This window comes from Cnephaeus nilssonii (genome assembly GCF_951640355.1).
Source record: "Cnephaeus nilssonii genome assembly, chromosome: 20".
Lineage (NCBI taxonomy): Eukaryota > Metazoa > Chordata > Mammalia > Chiroptera > Vespertilionidae > Cnephaeus > Cnephaeus nilssonii.
Window position 1 is genome coordinate 48,959,899 of NC_137091.1, and position 16,655 is coordinate 48,976,553.

General features: G+C 54.8%; 2 protein-coding genes across 2 annotated transcripts in view; both read right to left on the bottom strand.

Annotated features, from left to right (window-relative positions):
* Positions 1–3,477, bottom strand: part of LOC307115918 (leukocyte immunoglobulin-like receptor subfamily B member 1) — a 94,807-nt gene extending 91,330 nt beyond the window's left edge. Inside the window, exon 1 of the mRNA XM_079799471.1 lies at positions 3,376–3,477. The gene's annotated coding sequence lies outside the window, so the exon portion shown is untranslated. The remainder of the gene's footprint in view (positions 1–3,375) is intronic.
* The window catches only part of LOC307115917 (paired immunoglobulin-like receptor B), an 83,017-nt gene that overhangs the window by 50,054 nt on the left and 16,308 nt on the right, over positions 1–16,655 (bottom strand). The window contains exons 5-11 of the mRNA XM_079799466.1: positions 16,309–16,593; positions 15,861–16,163; positions 15,361–15,657; positions 14,803–15,105; positions 1,050–1,337; positions 591–896; positions 88–369 (exon numbers count right to left, since the gene is read on the bottom strand). Of these exons, the coding sequence (XP_079655592.1) occupies positions 88–369; positions 591–896; positions 1,050–1,337; positions 14,803–15,105; positions 15,361–15,657; positions 15,861–16,163; positions 16,309–16,593 (2,064 nt within the window). The remainder of the gene's footprint in view (positions 1–87; positions 370–590; positions 897–1,049; positions 1,338–14,802; positions 15,106–15,360; positions 15,658–15,860; positions 16,164–16,308; positions 16,594–16,655) is intronic.

Consider the following 16,655-nt stretch of genomic DNA (forward strand, 5'->3'; position numbering starts at 1 on the left):
GCCTCTGCCCAGCTCAGCCTCTGCTCCAGGACCCTGGGCCCAGAACCAGAGCAGACCCTCAGCACGGGGGCAGGGCTGGCTCCTCACCTGCCACCAGGATGTCCAGGGGGGCGCTGGGGGCCGACCACGCAGAGGAGAGGTGGTGTCCACTGTAGCATCTGTACCGGCCCCCGTGGGTGCGGTTCACGGGGCCCAGGGGGAAGGCGGGGCTGCGCTGCCCATCGAGGCGCTGGGGGTGTGTGAGCCCCTCAACCTTGGTCAGTGCGAATCTGTCAAAGCCGGCCTCCGCGTGGCAGTGGAGGGTCAGGCTGTGTCCAGGCAGCACCAGCGAGCCTGGCTGGGCCAAGAGGGCGGGCTCCCTGTGCACACCTGGGAAGAGGGGACAGTGGCACCAGGGGACACCCCACATCGCCCACTGGGCTGCAGGGAGAGGTCTCCCATGTCCCTCCCTGAGCCTCCCGCCTGTGGGTCTGTCCCCAAGAGGCCAGTGTCACTGACCCCATGAGCCCAGCGCTCCACTGGGCTCACAGCTTAGATCAGGTCCTTGGGCCCAAGAAACAGATGGGGATGCACCCGGGCCTGTCCCTCACCTGTGACCTCGATGTGCAGAGGGGCACTGGCCTGTGACCACACGTTGGGGTAGGGGCTGGAAGAGCCATAGCATCTGTAGGTCCCCCCATGGGAGGAGCTCACGGGGCCCAGTGGGAAGATGGCCCGCCACCTCCCAGCATGCATCCTGGGTTCTGCTTCCATGTGTAGGGGCCGGTCAGCCCCTCCCTCCTTCAGCAGATGGAAGGGGCCCGAGGTGAGGTTAGAGCTACAGGAGAGGGACACGTTCCCTCCTGAGGCCACCACAGGGCCTGGCTGGGCTGAGAGGGAGGGTGAACCGCCCACTCCTGTGGGAGAAGAAAGGCTCTGTGTTAAAGGGACCCTCACCCTCATGCCCCAGGTGTGCTCTGTGAGGGGTGAGGTACCCCTAAGTCCACACTTAATTCCCTCTGCCTGTGACCCGGAGCCCACAGTGGGGAGGGACCTGGTGTCTCCCTTACCTGTCACCACCAGGAGCAGAGGGTCACTCCGCTCTGACAGTATGTCCTCAGTGTTGTAATATGCACACTGGTACCGCCCTGCATGGGTTTGGGTTATGGCTCCAATGAGGAAATCGGCCTTGTCGCTGGAGTCCTGTGGGATCCTCGTATCCCAGGGCTCAGAGCCCCTCTCTTTATACAGAACGTAGGCACTAGCCTGCAGAGACCCCTGACACCAGATGGTCACGGGGCTCCCCTTGGTGACGATGGGGCCTGGGTCAGCCCAGATGGAGGGTTTGGGGACGTCTCCTGGAAAGGAATCAGACATGAAAGTTCCTGGGAGCCCTTATCCCTCTCATGCCCTCATGAATGAGCCAGTGATGCCATGGAATGAGCACCTACTGTGTGCGAGGCCCGTGCTGGAGACTGTCACTCATCTCCTCTCACCTCCCAGCCGTCATGCACCAGGGATTGCTGACCCCACCACCCACTTCACTGAGGCTCAGAGAGGTGAACCACATGCCCCAGGTCACCCAGCCTGGACGGGGCAGGGCTGGGACTGTGATGTCCTCACGCTGCCCCCCAGGCGGACACCAGCTTCTTGCTGTGGGCTCCTCCTCTGCAGGGGTCGGTCCATGTCTCCTCTGGAGCTGAGGGTCCTTCCTCATTACCCGCCCCCAGCATAGCAGGGACAGGGAGGGGCCGGGTGAGGGGTGCACTCTGAGTCTCTCCCTCATCCATCCCACCCTGCAGGCCCTGACGCCCCTTGGGGAGGTCGGGCTGGGCTGGGGGCTCTGTCTTCCTGAGCTCTGTGAGGCCCTTATGTCACCTCATCTCCCAGCAGCCTGTGAGCAGGATGGGACCAGGGATGAGCAGACAGGAACCCGACACTCAGAGGAGAGAGGGGACCGCCCAGCCCCACAGCAGGAGCAGCAGAGCCTGGAGCTGAGCCAGGGCTGATCCAGCCTGTTCCCTCCTCTGAGCTGAGCCTGAGCTGAGGGGGAGGACTGGGTGCCCGGACCCTTGTCCTGCCTGTCCCTCCCTGTACAGTGTCACCGTCACTGAGACAGAGGGGACAGGCCCCATAACATCCCGTCCTGGGGGCTTCCCTGTGAGGCCCTCTCCCAGGAGGTCAGGGCCAGAACCGACAGGAAGTCTAAGCTTTGGACAAGGATTCTCTCCTTTTACACCTAGAGACACTGAGGCCCAGGCAGGGAAGGGCGGTTCCAAGTGAATTCGGAGACACCTGAACCCCTGCATGGCTCAACCCCTGTCCCCATGGAGGCCTCCACCACCTCCCAACAGAGCCCTTCACTTACCTCTCTGTGAGTCCAACTCCGTGGGTGGGAGGGACTGGTCCTCAGAGCCTCCTGGGCATCAGGATGAGGGTGAGGGCTTGGGGCAGCCTTCTTCCCACTTGAGCCCAGCTGTTCCTCCCCATCCTGGACCCCACACCTCCCTCTGCCATGATCACCCCTCTTATCACCTTCCCCACTTACTCTGAGGAAGGCCTGAATCCATGGTGGGGGAGGGGTCATTTCTCATAGACCCTGGAGCCACATGGTTACCCTGAAATGTCTTCCCAATCCTCAGCCCCCAGGGCATCACAGAACCCAGAGGGTGGGCTTGGGGAGCGTCCCTGAGAGGAATCATAGGCTGGGTCCCAAGACATTCCCACCCTATCCTCAGCTGTCAGTGCATGAAACCTCCCAGTAATCCAGAATGGCTGTTCTCCTTCCCCTGCTGTCTTGTCCTCAGGGAAGAATGGGACCTGGGACACCTGGGGAGACTCACCTGACTGCGCTTGGGTCCTCAGGCCCACACTCAGCCCTGGAAGAGAGTCCCTGTGAGTGGTTTTCTCCTGAATCCCTAGCAGAACCCTCCTCCCATGAGCCTCCTGAGTCCTGGGGTTTCCTGAGAGACTAGGGCCAGGCTGTGGGGCAGCGTCCCTCCCAGACTAGAGCTTCCCCTCTCCCTCCTCCCATCTCACCGAGGCAGAGCAACGCTGTGAAAGTGGGGGTCATGGTGTCTCCTCTTTCTGCACCCAGCTGTGCTGATGGAAGAGGCCACAGTGTCCTCTGAACAGACAGACACACAGGGTGGGGCCCGGGGAGGCTGGCGCTCTCTGTGATGGGGTTGTCGTGTCAGCAGCCCCACAGAAAGAGGAACAGCCCCTTCCCAGATGCCTGGCTCTCATTTCCATGAGGGATCAGAAAATAGACCAGGAGCCTCCTGAGATGCCCCTTGCAGGTGAGGTGGCCCAGAGCACATCCTTCCCTGTCAGAGCCTCCCCCACGGGGTCTCCTTCCTCTCAGCCCGTCCATCAGCCCCTCCCTGGGGTCCTCACCATGGACAGTGCCACCCGGGCCCTGGAGACGCTTCAGGAAGACGTGGGTGCCTGTGGCCTGCAGAGCTCAGATCAGCAGGGACACTCTCATCCTCTCCCTGTGCAGCTCAGGGCAATGTCACCATGACAATGAGCACAGAGGGGAAATGCAGGGAAATAAGGGAAGAGAACATGTCCCTTTTTCTGACCCCGGAGTGTGGCTTTCTTTCTACCATAGCCACCTTCCATGAAATGCTCTTTTTTTTTTCTTGGTGACAACATCCACCCCACCTTCCTGAGGACAAGCCTCCTCAGTGCCCCTTGTTTCTGGGTTAAAGTCTCCTCCTCATCCTGTGGTCCTTCCTCCAAGGTTCAGGGGGTCATTGACTTGGGTTAGAGTGCTGATTTTGACTTACACCAGATCTTTCAATACCCATCACCCAGTGCCCTTGAGTGATAATGTCCTGTTTTTGAGCCTCCATTTCCTCATTTGGATCATGTTGACATGAACCCCATCCCTCAGAGTGGCTGTGGGTCAATGGGGCTGGGCTCATGGGAGGGAGACATCCATTTCAGACCAGATGGAGACCTGAGTGGGTGGGCGATGAGAGGATCAAGTTGCCCAGAGTCAAGTGCAAGATTATTGCACCCACTCGAGACCTTGTTTGCTCTGAATTCCAAGTGAAGCTACTTACAATGGTCCTAAAAGTTTGGACATAGACAAGTGCAGAAAAAGAGACATGAAAGTTCCCCAAATGGAGAGGAAACCACAGTGGAGAACAGAGACCAAAACTGAGTGGCCACTGATGCCCGGAACCATCGGAGAGCCATAGGGAGGAGATTCCCATCTGTGTGGACACAGAGAGGGACCCCAGGTCCTCACAGGAAGGGAGGGGTCAGGGGCCAGGTGAAGGTTGGAAGCCGTGGTCCCCTGCCCCATGTTTGTGTTCAGGGACTGGACCGAGCCCATGGTCCACAGTGAGAAACCTCCCCTGGGTGGCCTGAAACAGCCCTAATCCTGCATTGTCAGCCACGAGTGTCTGTCCCATGAGTGCCTGTGAGGTTCCCATTGGACCAGCGCTGATGGGAAGAACCCTGGGCAGACGCTGAGTCTGAGTGAGTGGTCTCCATGGGGCAGGGGCGGCTGCCAAAGCCCCTCCATCAACAGCCTGATTCCCAGGACAGTCCCAGGAGCAACCTGTGGAAGGTCAGGTGTGTGAGGGGAGAGACTTCCAACAAGAATGGACAGTAGAGTCATCCTGATAATGACAAACAGCACTATGGACAGCAATCTACTGATGATGGGGGGGGGGGGCTGTCATATGCAATAGAATAGAGTCAGTAGGAAAATTTGAGAGTAATTGGAGATTAATCATGCTTCAATATCCAAAAAGTAAAATTTTTGACATAAGAAGAATATGGATTGCTTTATAGAAGAACATAGTGAGTTAGAAATTTAGACACGAGAAACCCAATAGAATGAGCACATGAAAACAATTCACCCCATCAAGGAAGAGACACAGCTGAAGAGACAATCATGAAAGTGGAGTAAATGCTGAGGAAATTCACAGGATGCAGCCTATTGAGACCAGAGTGGGGATGTAAGGTACTGGGGGAATAGAATGAGGAGGGCCAATATCATATCGGTGGTGTCAGAAGGAAAGAAGTGTGATGTCTAGTAACAGCTCAAGAGATAAATAATTGAACAATTTACAGACACGAGGAAAGACCAAACAAGTGATAGGGTTCATGTATTTAATAATGAAGTCTGTATCTTGACTTTGTGTGAAAAATAAAATGTAGGGTCAAAGAGGAAAAAAACAACACATATCCTACACTGTACTGTACACATGAACCTCGTTAATGTTATTTTATGTGAATTTCAACTCAAAAAACGAACCAAGGAAGATTGGCCTGGGGTCGTAAAAAAAAAAAAAAGTTCTGAATTTACTTCCTAGAGAAAATGCAAATAACCATCATGGTAAGTTCCCTGGGACCAGACTTCCTCACAGCAAAAAGCAGAAGCCTGGTGGAAACAGGGATGGTTTGTGTATGTGTGCGCACGTGTGTTTGTGTGTGTGTGCATGTGCTTGATGGGGTGGTGGTTGCGGGTGAAGCCCACAGAGCAGGGCCGGCGGGGGGACGCTTCCCCGCGTGTGCGTCCAGTGTTGGTGGGCCAGCTGGTCAGAGCGCGGAAACTTCTTGCCATGGCCCTGCCAGTACCAGGCTAAGGGGCGCTCACCTGTGTGCATGCGCAGGTGCGATTGAGGGGCGAGGACTTGTAGTAGCTTTGGCACAGCAGCCGGGGAAGGGAGATCAGTGGCTCTGTGGGGACACGGCCAAGGCGGCCAAGGAGGAAGAGGAGGTCGGCGAGGCACCTCCCGGGGCCACCGCCGCGGGCCAGCCAAGCAGGTGGGCCAGGATGCTGGCAGCCAGCAGGTGGGGCGCCATGGCTGTGGCTCCAGGGCTGGGGCGGGGCGGCCTCATGGCGCCACACGCGCAGGGCAGGGACTGTGGCAGGGCCGGCGCCTTTGGGAACTGACGGACCGCGGTGCACCTGTGCGCGGGAGGAGATGACCATGAATGAGCAAGTATGCTGCTTCGTAATCCATGCACGTGACCGGGGCCATCTAGCCGAAAAGGTGTGAGCAGGGCGCTAGCAGTCGCGGGAGGACCTCGCTTCTGTTTTCTGAAAGTTGGCACAATGGTTGGTTGGTCGGTGGCTGCATCCTTGCCTGCAGACCCTGCTTCGTTCTCTTCGCTCGCCCCCATCTACTCAAGCTTGCTCTCTGCCTGAACTTCTGCAAAGTTGCTCTAGGCCGTGGGGTGTGCCCACACCAGCCAGCGTTCTTCAGGCCCTCCTGGGCCTTGGCCATGAGGGGTTGGAGTCGGTTCACAGCCCATACCAGGGTCTGCCAGTCCATTTCCCAGTGCACAGGTGGGCAAACACCTCCCAGGCCTGGGTGTATGGGACTGGACCCCACCAATCCCACAGAGGCACTTTTGTTTTTTTAAAGACAGAGATTTTCTTATCTTTAAATATATTTTTATTGATGTCAGAGAGGAAGGGAGAGGGAAAGAGAGATGGAAACATCAATGATGAGAGAGAATCATGGACCGGCTGCCTTCTGCACGCCCCCTACTGGCGGTCCAGCGGGAAACCCTGGGCATGTGCCCTTGACCGGAATTGAACCTGGGACTCTACTGTCCACAGGCCCGCGCTCTATCCACTGAACCAAACCGGCTAGGCCTCACAGAGGCAATTTGATTGTAGCTAGATGCTGAATACAAGGCTTTAAAGGAGGGAGAAAAGGAAAAACATCTTTGGCCACCACGGTGCTGAAGTCGGTCTCTCAGCGTTTCTGCCCCTCCTCCCCACGGAAGCCAATCTCTACCGTGTGCGTTTGCCTGGTTTGGGGCTGGACTCCTGCCTCCTGGTGACGAGTCAGCCCAGGTGTATTAGCTGATGAAGAAAGAAGTCCTTGATGGGATCAGGGAGGGTTTTTCACAATGATTTTGGATTTATCTGTTTCAAACTAGTCTTTCCCCCCACCCCCTTCAATTTATTGGAGTTACATTGGCTAATAAAATTATATACCTTTCAAGTGTATAATTCTATAATACATCATCTGTATATTGTATTGTGTGCTCACCATCCGAAGTCAAATGTCCTCTCATCACCATATAGTTGACCACCTTTACCTTCACTACTCCCCAGACCCTTTTCTAATGGTAACCACAACACTGTTTTCTGTGTCTATATTCTTTTAAAAATATGTATTTTTTTTATTGATTTTAGAGAGAGAGGCAGAGAGAGGGAGAGAGAGAAAAACATCAATGTGAGAAAAACACCAATCATTGATCAGCCACCTGCTGCACGACCTCTCCTGAAGATCATGCCCACAACCTGGGCACTTCTCAACTAACTGAGCCATGCTGGCCACGGCCAAACTATTCTTGATATGCATCCGTTTATTCACTTGCTTAAAACAGATTTGGTCTTCTGAAGAGATGCACAATCGGCAAATGTCGTAAATAAACGTGTGTGTGTGTGTGGGATCTTACATGAAAGTGGACCTGGGATTGAAGGTGAGCACAGGGGAAGGGCGTGTCTAAGCCAGCGCCTCCACAGATGCCTAAAACCCCCCACCCCCTGTCCCCATGGAGGCACCCACCACCTCCCCACAGAGACCCTCACTTATCCCCTCAACTGCCCTGACTCCGTGTGGATAGAGGCCAATCCTCAGAGCCTCCTGGGGATCAGGATGGGGGGTGAGGGGTGGAGCCTGCCTTCTCCCCACTTGAACCTGGCTTTTCCTCCCTCAGCCTGGGCCCCAATATCTCCTTCTGCTATCACCACCCACCTGTCACCTGCCTCACTTACCGCTCTGCAGGCCTGACACCATGGTGGGGGAGGGGTGAATCCTTACGGCCCATGGAGCCCCGTGGTTAACCCTGGGACACAAGCCTGCCCTTAAGAATCTGGGGGACATTATATCCTCTAAGAGACTCAGAACCACCCTGGAGTAGTCTGTCTCCCTCTGAGCAGAGAAAACCCAGAGGTTCATCAGCTCTGGACATGGCTCTGTGTGTGGAGGGGAGGGGGCTGGGAAGGAGGACAGAAGGGGGTGAGGATATGGGGCTCACCCAGAGTCCCCACCTCACTCAGACTCCTCCTATATCTGCACTGTGGCCCCTAAGACCCTCTCACCTCTCACCTTTTGACCCAGGTGAAGGGCAGGTGTGTATAAAGGTAGGAGGGTGTCTGTGGGGCATATGTCCTCCGAGTGACCAACACTAGAGCCCCTCACTCCCCTTTCAGCCCATTATTCTTCTGGGGACAGGACCATGAACTGACAGCTCAGCAGACAGGACAGAGGACCCCCTCATCTGAGACCAGGAGCTCCGGGGAATATTACTTGGCCATAAAAAGAATGAAATCTTACCATTTGTGACAACATGGATGGACCTAGAGGGTATGATGCTACGTGAGATAGGTCAGAGAAAGACAAATACCTTATGTGAAATACAAAGAACAAAGTAAATGAACAAACTAAATTGAAACAGACCGATAGTTACGAAGAGCAGACTGATGGCTGCCAGAGGGCAGGGTGCTTGAGGGCCTGGGTAAGAAGGATGAAGGGATTGAGAAGTGAGAATGCAGACTGGTGCAGCGCTTGTGGAAAACACTATGCAGTTTCCTCAAAAAAATCAAAAATGGAACTGCCCTTTGACCCAGCGATCCCACTTCTGGGAATATATCCTATGGATCCCAAAACACTAATCACAAAGCATGTATGCACCCTTATGTTCATTGCAGCGTGATTTACAAAAGCCAAGGTCTGGATACGACCCAAGTGTCCAAGTGTCCATCGGTAGACGAGTGGATGAAAAAGCGGTGGCACATTTAAACAATAGAATACTACATGGAATACTACACATCTCTAAAAAAAAAATAAAGAAATAAAGAAAAGAAAAGAAAGAAAAAGAAGAAGGCACTCTTACTCTTTACAACAGCATGGATGGACCTGGAGAGTGTTATGTGAAGCCAAAGCAGCCCAGTCAGAGAAAGACAAATACCATATGCTCTCACTGGTATGTGGAATCTACTGAACAAAAGAAACTGACGAACAAAATGGAATCAGGAGCATGGACACATGGAACAGACTGGCGGGCGTCAGCAGGAAGGGGATGGAGATGCCTGGATAAAGAAGGTGAAGGGATTAATAAAGGACATTTATACACAACCCATGGACACAGGAAATAGTGTGGTGAAGGCAACTGGAGGGATGGGGTGGGCCCCACTGGGACTGTAGACTGAATAGCCAGTGCTGAATAGAAATAGTGATGGTGAATATTCTTGTCACAGTATCCATTGCAGGCAAAACGATTTCTAGTTTTATCTTTAAACATTATATATATATATATATATATATATATATATATATATATGTAAAAGGCTAATATGCAAAGTGTCCCCTTGGGAATTTGATTGCTCAGTATGACGTGCACTGACCATCAGGGGGCGGCTCGGAATAAAGGAAGGCCCCAGCAGGCAGCTGGAAGGCCCCAATTGGCCATGATTGCCAGCCAGGCCTAGGGACCTGTGCACGATTTTTGTGCACTGGGTCTCTAATTTATTTTATAGAGTTTTAAAGATGCTTTGATGAATGATATAGAAAATTCTCTTTTATTTTATTTTCTGAGGAGTTTTTCATTATAAGTTGGTGCTGTATTTTTTATCAAAACTTTGCCTCTGTTGATATGATCCTCCCATTTCTTCTTTTAATATTTGACTTGTATTGATTAACTTTTTGAAATATGAAACCCACCATGCCTTCCTGAAAACACACACCTGCATGGTCATGCTAGAGTATCCACTTTATGTCTTGACAGATCTTGTTTAAATATATAGGTTTTAATTTTTAGATCATTTTATTTAGTTAGTTATTCAAATTTATCTTTATTGTTGAAAGTATTACAAATGTCTCCATTTTTTCCCCATTGACCCCCTCCTCCCTGCCTCGGTCCCCTCTCCAGGCCTTCACCCCACTACTGTCTTGTGTCCATGGGTTATGCATATATGCATGTAAGTGCTTTGATTGATCTCTTCCCTCCCCCACCCCTTCCCTTTGAGGATCATCAGTCGGTTGCATGCTTCTGTCTGAGTATTTTGTTGAGGACTCTTTATCTAAGTTCATGTGAGAGGGCTTCAGTGACCGTCCCAGTTTGCAGCTTCCTTGTTTGAATTTCTTATCAATTTATTTCTAGCCTGATAAACTGTGTTGGGCTGATATGCCTTCCTTCTCTATTTCAGGAGAAGCTGGTGTAAGTTTGTTGTGTGTGTGCATGTCCATGTGTATGTCTGTGTGCGTGTGTGTGCATGTGTATGTCTGTGCATGTCTATGTGTATGTGTGTGTGTGTATGTGTGTGTGTGTATTTCATACATGCATAAGTGTTCAGAAGCATTTACCAGTGAGGCTTTCCCGACTCCAAGTTCACGTCGCAGGGAAATTTTAAATTACAGAGTCCATGTATTTAATATACGTAACAGGTCAGAGTTTCAGGTTTCACACACATATGAATGAAATCATAGGATTATTGTCCTTTTCTGTCTGAGTTATTTCACTTAGCAGTGCAACTCCCCGGATCCATCCCATGTTGTGGCAAATGGCAGTACTGCATCTTCTTTTTATGGCCGAGTAGTATTCTACTATATATTTGACCACATCTTCATTCAGTCAGCCGCTGAAACACACGTTGGCTGCTTCTTTGTGTTTGCATTATGCGTTTCTAATATATTCTTCCATGCTTCTTAATTGTCCATTTCAAAGGTTTGATGTGTAATATTTACATTATCATTCAGTTAAAGCATTCTCTCGCTTCCGTTTTGGTTCTAAATTCACACATGGATTATCAAGAAGTCTGCGTGTTTTCTTAATTACAAAACATAGAGATATTATTTATCTTCAATTGTAGAATCTGGTGACTCCCAGCGGGTCCCAGAAGCTGCTGGGGTCCACACGTGGTCTCCAGGCTGGCTGTGGTCATGAGCTAAGTGTCTATGAGAGCAGTTCCCATGCCTTCTGGGGTCCCTGCAGGCCCCCTCCCTGGAGTGTGGGGTCTCCCTCTTAGGCTAGTGGAAGGCTAGAGCAGCGTACACACTGGGCTCATCTGGGGGCTCCTCTGATGGGGAGGATGGGGGTGCACATGTCTTCCTTCTGAGGGTCGAGGGGTTCAGATGGGCGTAGGTCACATCCTGGGGGGTGTCAGATGCAGCAGCCTGGAGCAGGGAGGGGGGAGAGAGAGGGATGACACTTGGTTGGGGGAGCCTTGGAGGTGTGCAGAGAATGGGACTCACCGGACTGTCCACTTGTCTGTCCTCTTCTGCTTGTCTGCCCTTTGTGTCCAGCAGTTCCCCTGACAGGGAGGAAGGAGAGGCGGCCTTTCCCTGCCCGGGTCCTGGTCTTGAGTGGCTTACATGGGGGCCGTCAACCTGCCTGTTCTGCTGGAGACAGTGAGACAGAACAGCGTCTCCTCGATTCCACAGTAGAAATCCTCCTGTCAATCATCCTCAGGTTGCCAGAGAGATGGCTTACACTTTACATAGACCAGGTCCCTCTCCTGATGGAACCTGCAGGGCCTTCCTGAGCCTTGGGGCCTCTGGATGCTTCTGTGGTTCTGACTCTCATCCTAACGCGCTCTCTCTCGCTCACTGGGCTCCAGCCTCATGGCCCTCCTCCTGAAGAAGCAGGCCCTGCCCCAGGACCTCTGCTCCCGCTCTTCCCCTGTCCCCCCACCATGCACTTTATCCCCTCCTCTTGCTTTATGTTCCTTCACAGCACTTTGCTCTCTGGGACACTGTCTGCTTGTTTGCACATTGTCTCCCTCGCCCACAGGGGAGCTCAAGGCGTGTGGAGACAGTGTGGCTCAGGGCTGCACTGCGGCCCCTAAATGGAGCCGGTCAGTGATCCCCCTCACACCTGCTGGGTGAATGAATGAAGGGGTCCTGGGGACCTGTGGGTGAGTCACTCATTCCTGCCTCCTCCTGAGACCTGGGGCTGCACAAGCTCAGACAGAGGACGAGGGGCCAGCAAAGGGGGCCCTGTAGGAGGGGCCATGAGGTTACAAGGAAACCAGGAGGAGTGAGTCACAGCAGGATGACCTGGGGGCCCAGAGGGGAGGTCAGTGTGGACACTGCTGAGAAGCAGGTGAGGTGGGACAGGGAAGGGTCCATTGGATTAAACTGGGCAACAGAATGTCCTTGGTGGCCCGGACAGGAGCAGGGGTCTCACCTGAGGGTCCAGCTCCACGCTCTTCCCAGGCAGGTCCTTCATGGCAGCATCTGCTGGGGCAGAACAGGGGGGTGTCTCCTGGCAGGTCCCCAAAATCTCAGGGCTGCAGACCCCACCTGCTCCCCAATGGGCCACTAACCCAGGGTGAGGTGCGGAGCCAGGTCAGGCAGTGTGGGTCTCAGTCCTTCTCACCCCTGATCCCACACCCTCCCATCTGATCCCTCCCCCATCATCTCCCAAAAACCCTGTGACACCCCCGCCTAGGGCAGCTTCCTCTCACAGAGGTGCTCTTCCTGGGCGTCCACAGCTGGGCTGGAGCTGGGGGTGGAGACAGGAGAGTTAGGGGCAGAGCTGGGCCACAGGATGTGGATGTTTGGGGACTTTGGGGCAGGAATTACCTGATCCGCTTGCCTCTGTCCTTGGGCTCTGGGTGTGTGGTCCCTGCAGGAGGTTGGACATGAGCCCCTCTCTGGCCTGGTCAAGAGGGACCGTCTCAGCCCTGGGAGGTTAGAAACAACACCCCCCTGCCCCGCCCTGTGATTCCACTGAAAACGAGGAAACCTTAACATACCTTGTGTGTAAGTTTCCTATTTCATGGCATTGACAATAATGAAAGATTACCTTAGATACATACACGTGTGCTGACATTGAGTGTTTTCTTTCTAGTTTTCCTGATTTGAGCTTCTGGAGAAATCCTTTTCCCAGCTCACCTTCTCCATCTATTTGGTTTCCTGTGGCAGGTGCTCTGAGCTCCTCTCCCTCCTGTGACCCAGGTCATGCCTTTCCCTACTCACCCGACGTCCTGCCTTTGCTCTGACATTGGTGTCGGAAAAGGAGGAAGAGGAGGAGGGAGAGCAGCAGGACTAGGGCCACCGAGACCCCGATCAGGATGTTCATGTTCCATTTGGGACCTTGGACATGAGTGACATCATGAATGAGCCAGTGATGCCATTGAATGAGCACCTACTGTGTGCCAGGCACGTGCTGGGATCTGTCACTCATCCCCTCTCACCGCACACAGTTATGCACCAGGGATTGTTGACCCCACCACCCATTTCACTGAGGCTCAGAGAGGTTAACCACATGCCTCAGGCCACCCAGCCTGTACAGGGTGGGGCTGGTACTAGAAGCCGGGACTGTGGGTTCCCTGTGCTGTCCTCACGCTGCCCCCAGGGGGACACCAGCTTCATGCTCTGGGCTCCTCCTCTGCAGGGGCCTGTTCACCTCTCATCTGGAGCTGAGGGTCCTTCCTCATTACCTGCCCCCCGCACAGCAGGGACAGGAGGGGCAGGGTGAAGGATGCACTGAGTCTCTCCTGGATCTGTCCCCACCCTGCAGGTCCTGACGCCCCCTTGGGGAGGTCGGGCTGGGCTGGGGGCTCTGCCCTCCTGAGCTCTGTGAGGCCCTTATGTCACCTCATCTCCCAGCAGCCTGTGAGCAGGATGGGACCAGGGCTGAGCAGACAGGAACCCGACACTCAGAGGAGAGAAGGGACCGCCCAGCCCCACAGCAGGAGCAGCAGAGCCTGGAGCTGACCCAGGGCTGATCCAGCCTGTTCCCTCCTCTGAGCTGAGCCTGAGCTGAGGGGGAGGACTGGGGCCCGGAGCCTTGTCCCGCCTGTCCCTCCCTGTACAGTGTCACCGTCACTGAGACAGAGGGGACAGGCCCCATAACATCACGTCCTGGGGGCTTCCCTGTGAGGCCCTCTCCCAGGAGGTCAGGGCCAGAACCGACAGGAAGTCTAAGCTCTGGACAAGGATTCTCTCCTTTTACACCTGGAGACACTGAGGCCCAAGACAGGGAATGTGTGTCCAAGTCACTGTCCCTAGAGGGATATAAATCCCTTCATGGCTCAGCCCCTGTTCCCCATGGAGGCATCCACCACCTACCTCCCCACAGAGACCCTCATTTAAGCCTCTGTGGGCCCGACTCTGTGGAGCAGGGGGGACCTATCCTCAGAGCCTCCTAAGGATCAGGATGGGTGAGGGTTTGGTGCTGCCTTCTCCCCAGTTGAGTCCAGCTCTCCCTCCTGAGACTGGGCCCCCACATCTCCCTCTGCCATGACCACCCCACCTGTTACCTGCCTTACTTCCTCCTCTTAGGCCTGATTCTGTGGTGGAGGAGTGGTGAATTCTGAGTCCCTGGAGGCCTGTTGTCCCCCTGCTATATCTCCTGGAATCCCTGCCACCCCCCCTTCCCAGGACACAAGCCTATCTTAGGTGTCAGGAGGACATTAGGTCCTCTGAGAGACTCAGAGCTGCCCTGGGGTGCTCTAGCTCCCTCTGAGCAGAGGGGACCCAGGGGTTTATCAGCTGTGGACATGGGCCCTGTGGGTGGGGTGCTGGGGTCCCAGAGGTTCCTGGGCAGGAGGACAGAAGAGGGTAAGAATCTGGGACGGACCCTGGAGTCCCTGCCTCACTCAAACTCCTCCTGCATCTGCCCTGTGGCCACTCAAAGCCTCCCACTGCCCACCTGGAACCTTCAGGATTTAGGTGAGGGGGAGAGGTGCACATGAGGTTGGGGAGGGACTCTGAAGTGCAAATGTCTTCTGGGTGACCATCCCTAGTGTGCCCCCACTCCATTCCAGCCCATGATTGTTCTGGGAACAGGACCCTGAGCTGACAGCATAGAAAACAGGGTCAGGGTCCTCACCTGAGACCAGGAGCTCCAGGGGCTCACTGGGGTGTGACAGCAGGTAGGGGGAGGAGCTGTCAGAGCTGTAGCACCTGTAGGTGCCCCCGTGGGCTGAGGTCACAGGACTCATGAAGAACTCTGCCTGGAACTGCTGAGCTCGATGCTCTGATCTCAGACGCAGGGGAGGATCAGCTGCCCCCTCCTTGGACAGAAGGAACGTGTCCCTCGGGCTCTGTGACTGACACAGCAGGGTCACATTCTCTCCTGAGGCCACCCTGGGGCCTGGCTGCACCGAGAGGGAGGGTATGTCAGACAGGTGTCCTAAAGAGAGGAAGGGAGGGTGAGGGCTGCCTGCCCACCTTGTTCTGCCCTGAGAGTCACCAGGCTTCTCTCTGAGGACCCTCCTCTCTGTCTGTCTCTGTTTCCTGAGGCTCCCCCTCTCCATTCCCACCCCCTGCCTCTCTCTGTCTCTCTCCCTCCCTGGGGCCTGCACTGTCATCCTGGCCTCACCACCTGAGACCCCCAGCAGGACCTGTGCAGAGTCTGGGTCCCTGACTGAACCCACTGGCTCCTCACCTGCCACCAGGATGTCCAGGGGGTCACTGGGGGCCGACCACTCAGAGGAGAGGTTGTATCCACCGTAGCATCGGTACCGGCCCCCGTGGGAGCTGCTCACAGTGCCCAGGGGGAAGTGGGCCTGAGAGAGCCCAGCCTGGGGCTGCAGGACAAGGCTCTGGGGGAGGTCCCGTCCCCCCTCCTTGTGCAGAGCGAATCTGTCATAGCCGACATCAGAGCAGCACTGGAGGATCAGGCTCTGTTCAGAGGCCACGATGGGGCCCTGCTGGCTCAAGAGGGAAGGCTTCCCAGACTCACCTGGGGAGACCAGATGTGAATTACAGGGGCTGTTCCTCCCATAACCTCCTTCTCCTGTCCTGGCCCCCAGGTCTCACTGTCTCTGTCTGTGTCTCTGGCCCAGAAGCCCCTGTGCTCCCCTCACCCCACCCTCTCACATGAGGCTCCCATCCCAGCAAAGATGCTGGTACCTCTATCCATGGATGATGTAATATGGGACTCACCTGAGACCAGGAGCCATAGGGTGTCACTGGGGTGTGACCACACCTGGGGGCTGTCCCTGTAACAGCCATAGCATCTGAACGTCCACCTGCGGCCGGGGGTCACGGGGCCCACAGGGAACAGGGCCTGGGACTGCCCACTGGGCTGTGGCTGTGAGTCCAGGGTCCAGGAGAGCCTGTGATCTCCTTCCTTAATCAGAATGAACCTGTGATATCCCTGCCCTGAGCCACACTGGAGGGTAACGTTCCCTCCTGAGGTCACGACACGGCTGGGCAGGGCTGAGAGGCTGGGTTTTCTGTAGGAACCTAGTAGAGGAGGGGGCAGCATGTTAAATGGGCTCACACCTCCCTCATGTCCCCCAGGGCTGGGCTGTGAGAGGGAGACACCCTGAGAGCAGACCCCCTTCCTGAGGGCAGAGCCTGAGGCTGGGACCCCTGGTTGTCCTCTCACCTGTCACCACCAGCTCCAGGGGGTCACTGTCCACTGACCAGCCGGCAGGAATGTAATAGTAACAGCGATATCTCCCTGCTTCATGCTCTGTCATGCGGGTGATGGAGAACTTGGCCTTGTCTCTGGGCTCCAGTAGCTCTTGTCTTGTCTGTGGTGCTGGGCTTCCCTCTTTCTCTAGATAGTACTGCTTTGCCTGTGGGGTCCCCTCACACCAGATGGTCACGGGGCTCCCCCAGGGGATCACAGGGCCTGGCTCAGCCCAGAGGGTAGGTTTGGGAAGGGGCCCTGGAAGGAAGCCAGTAGCTGGGTTCTAAGACATTCCCAACCTTAGTGTCCCGCTGTCAGGC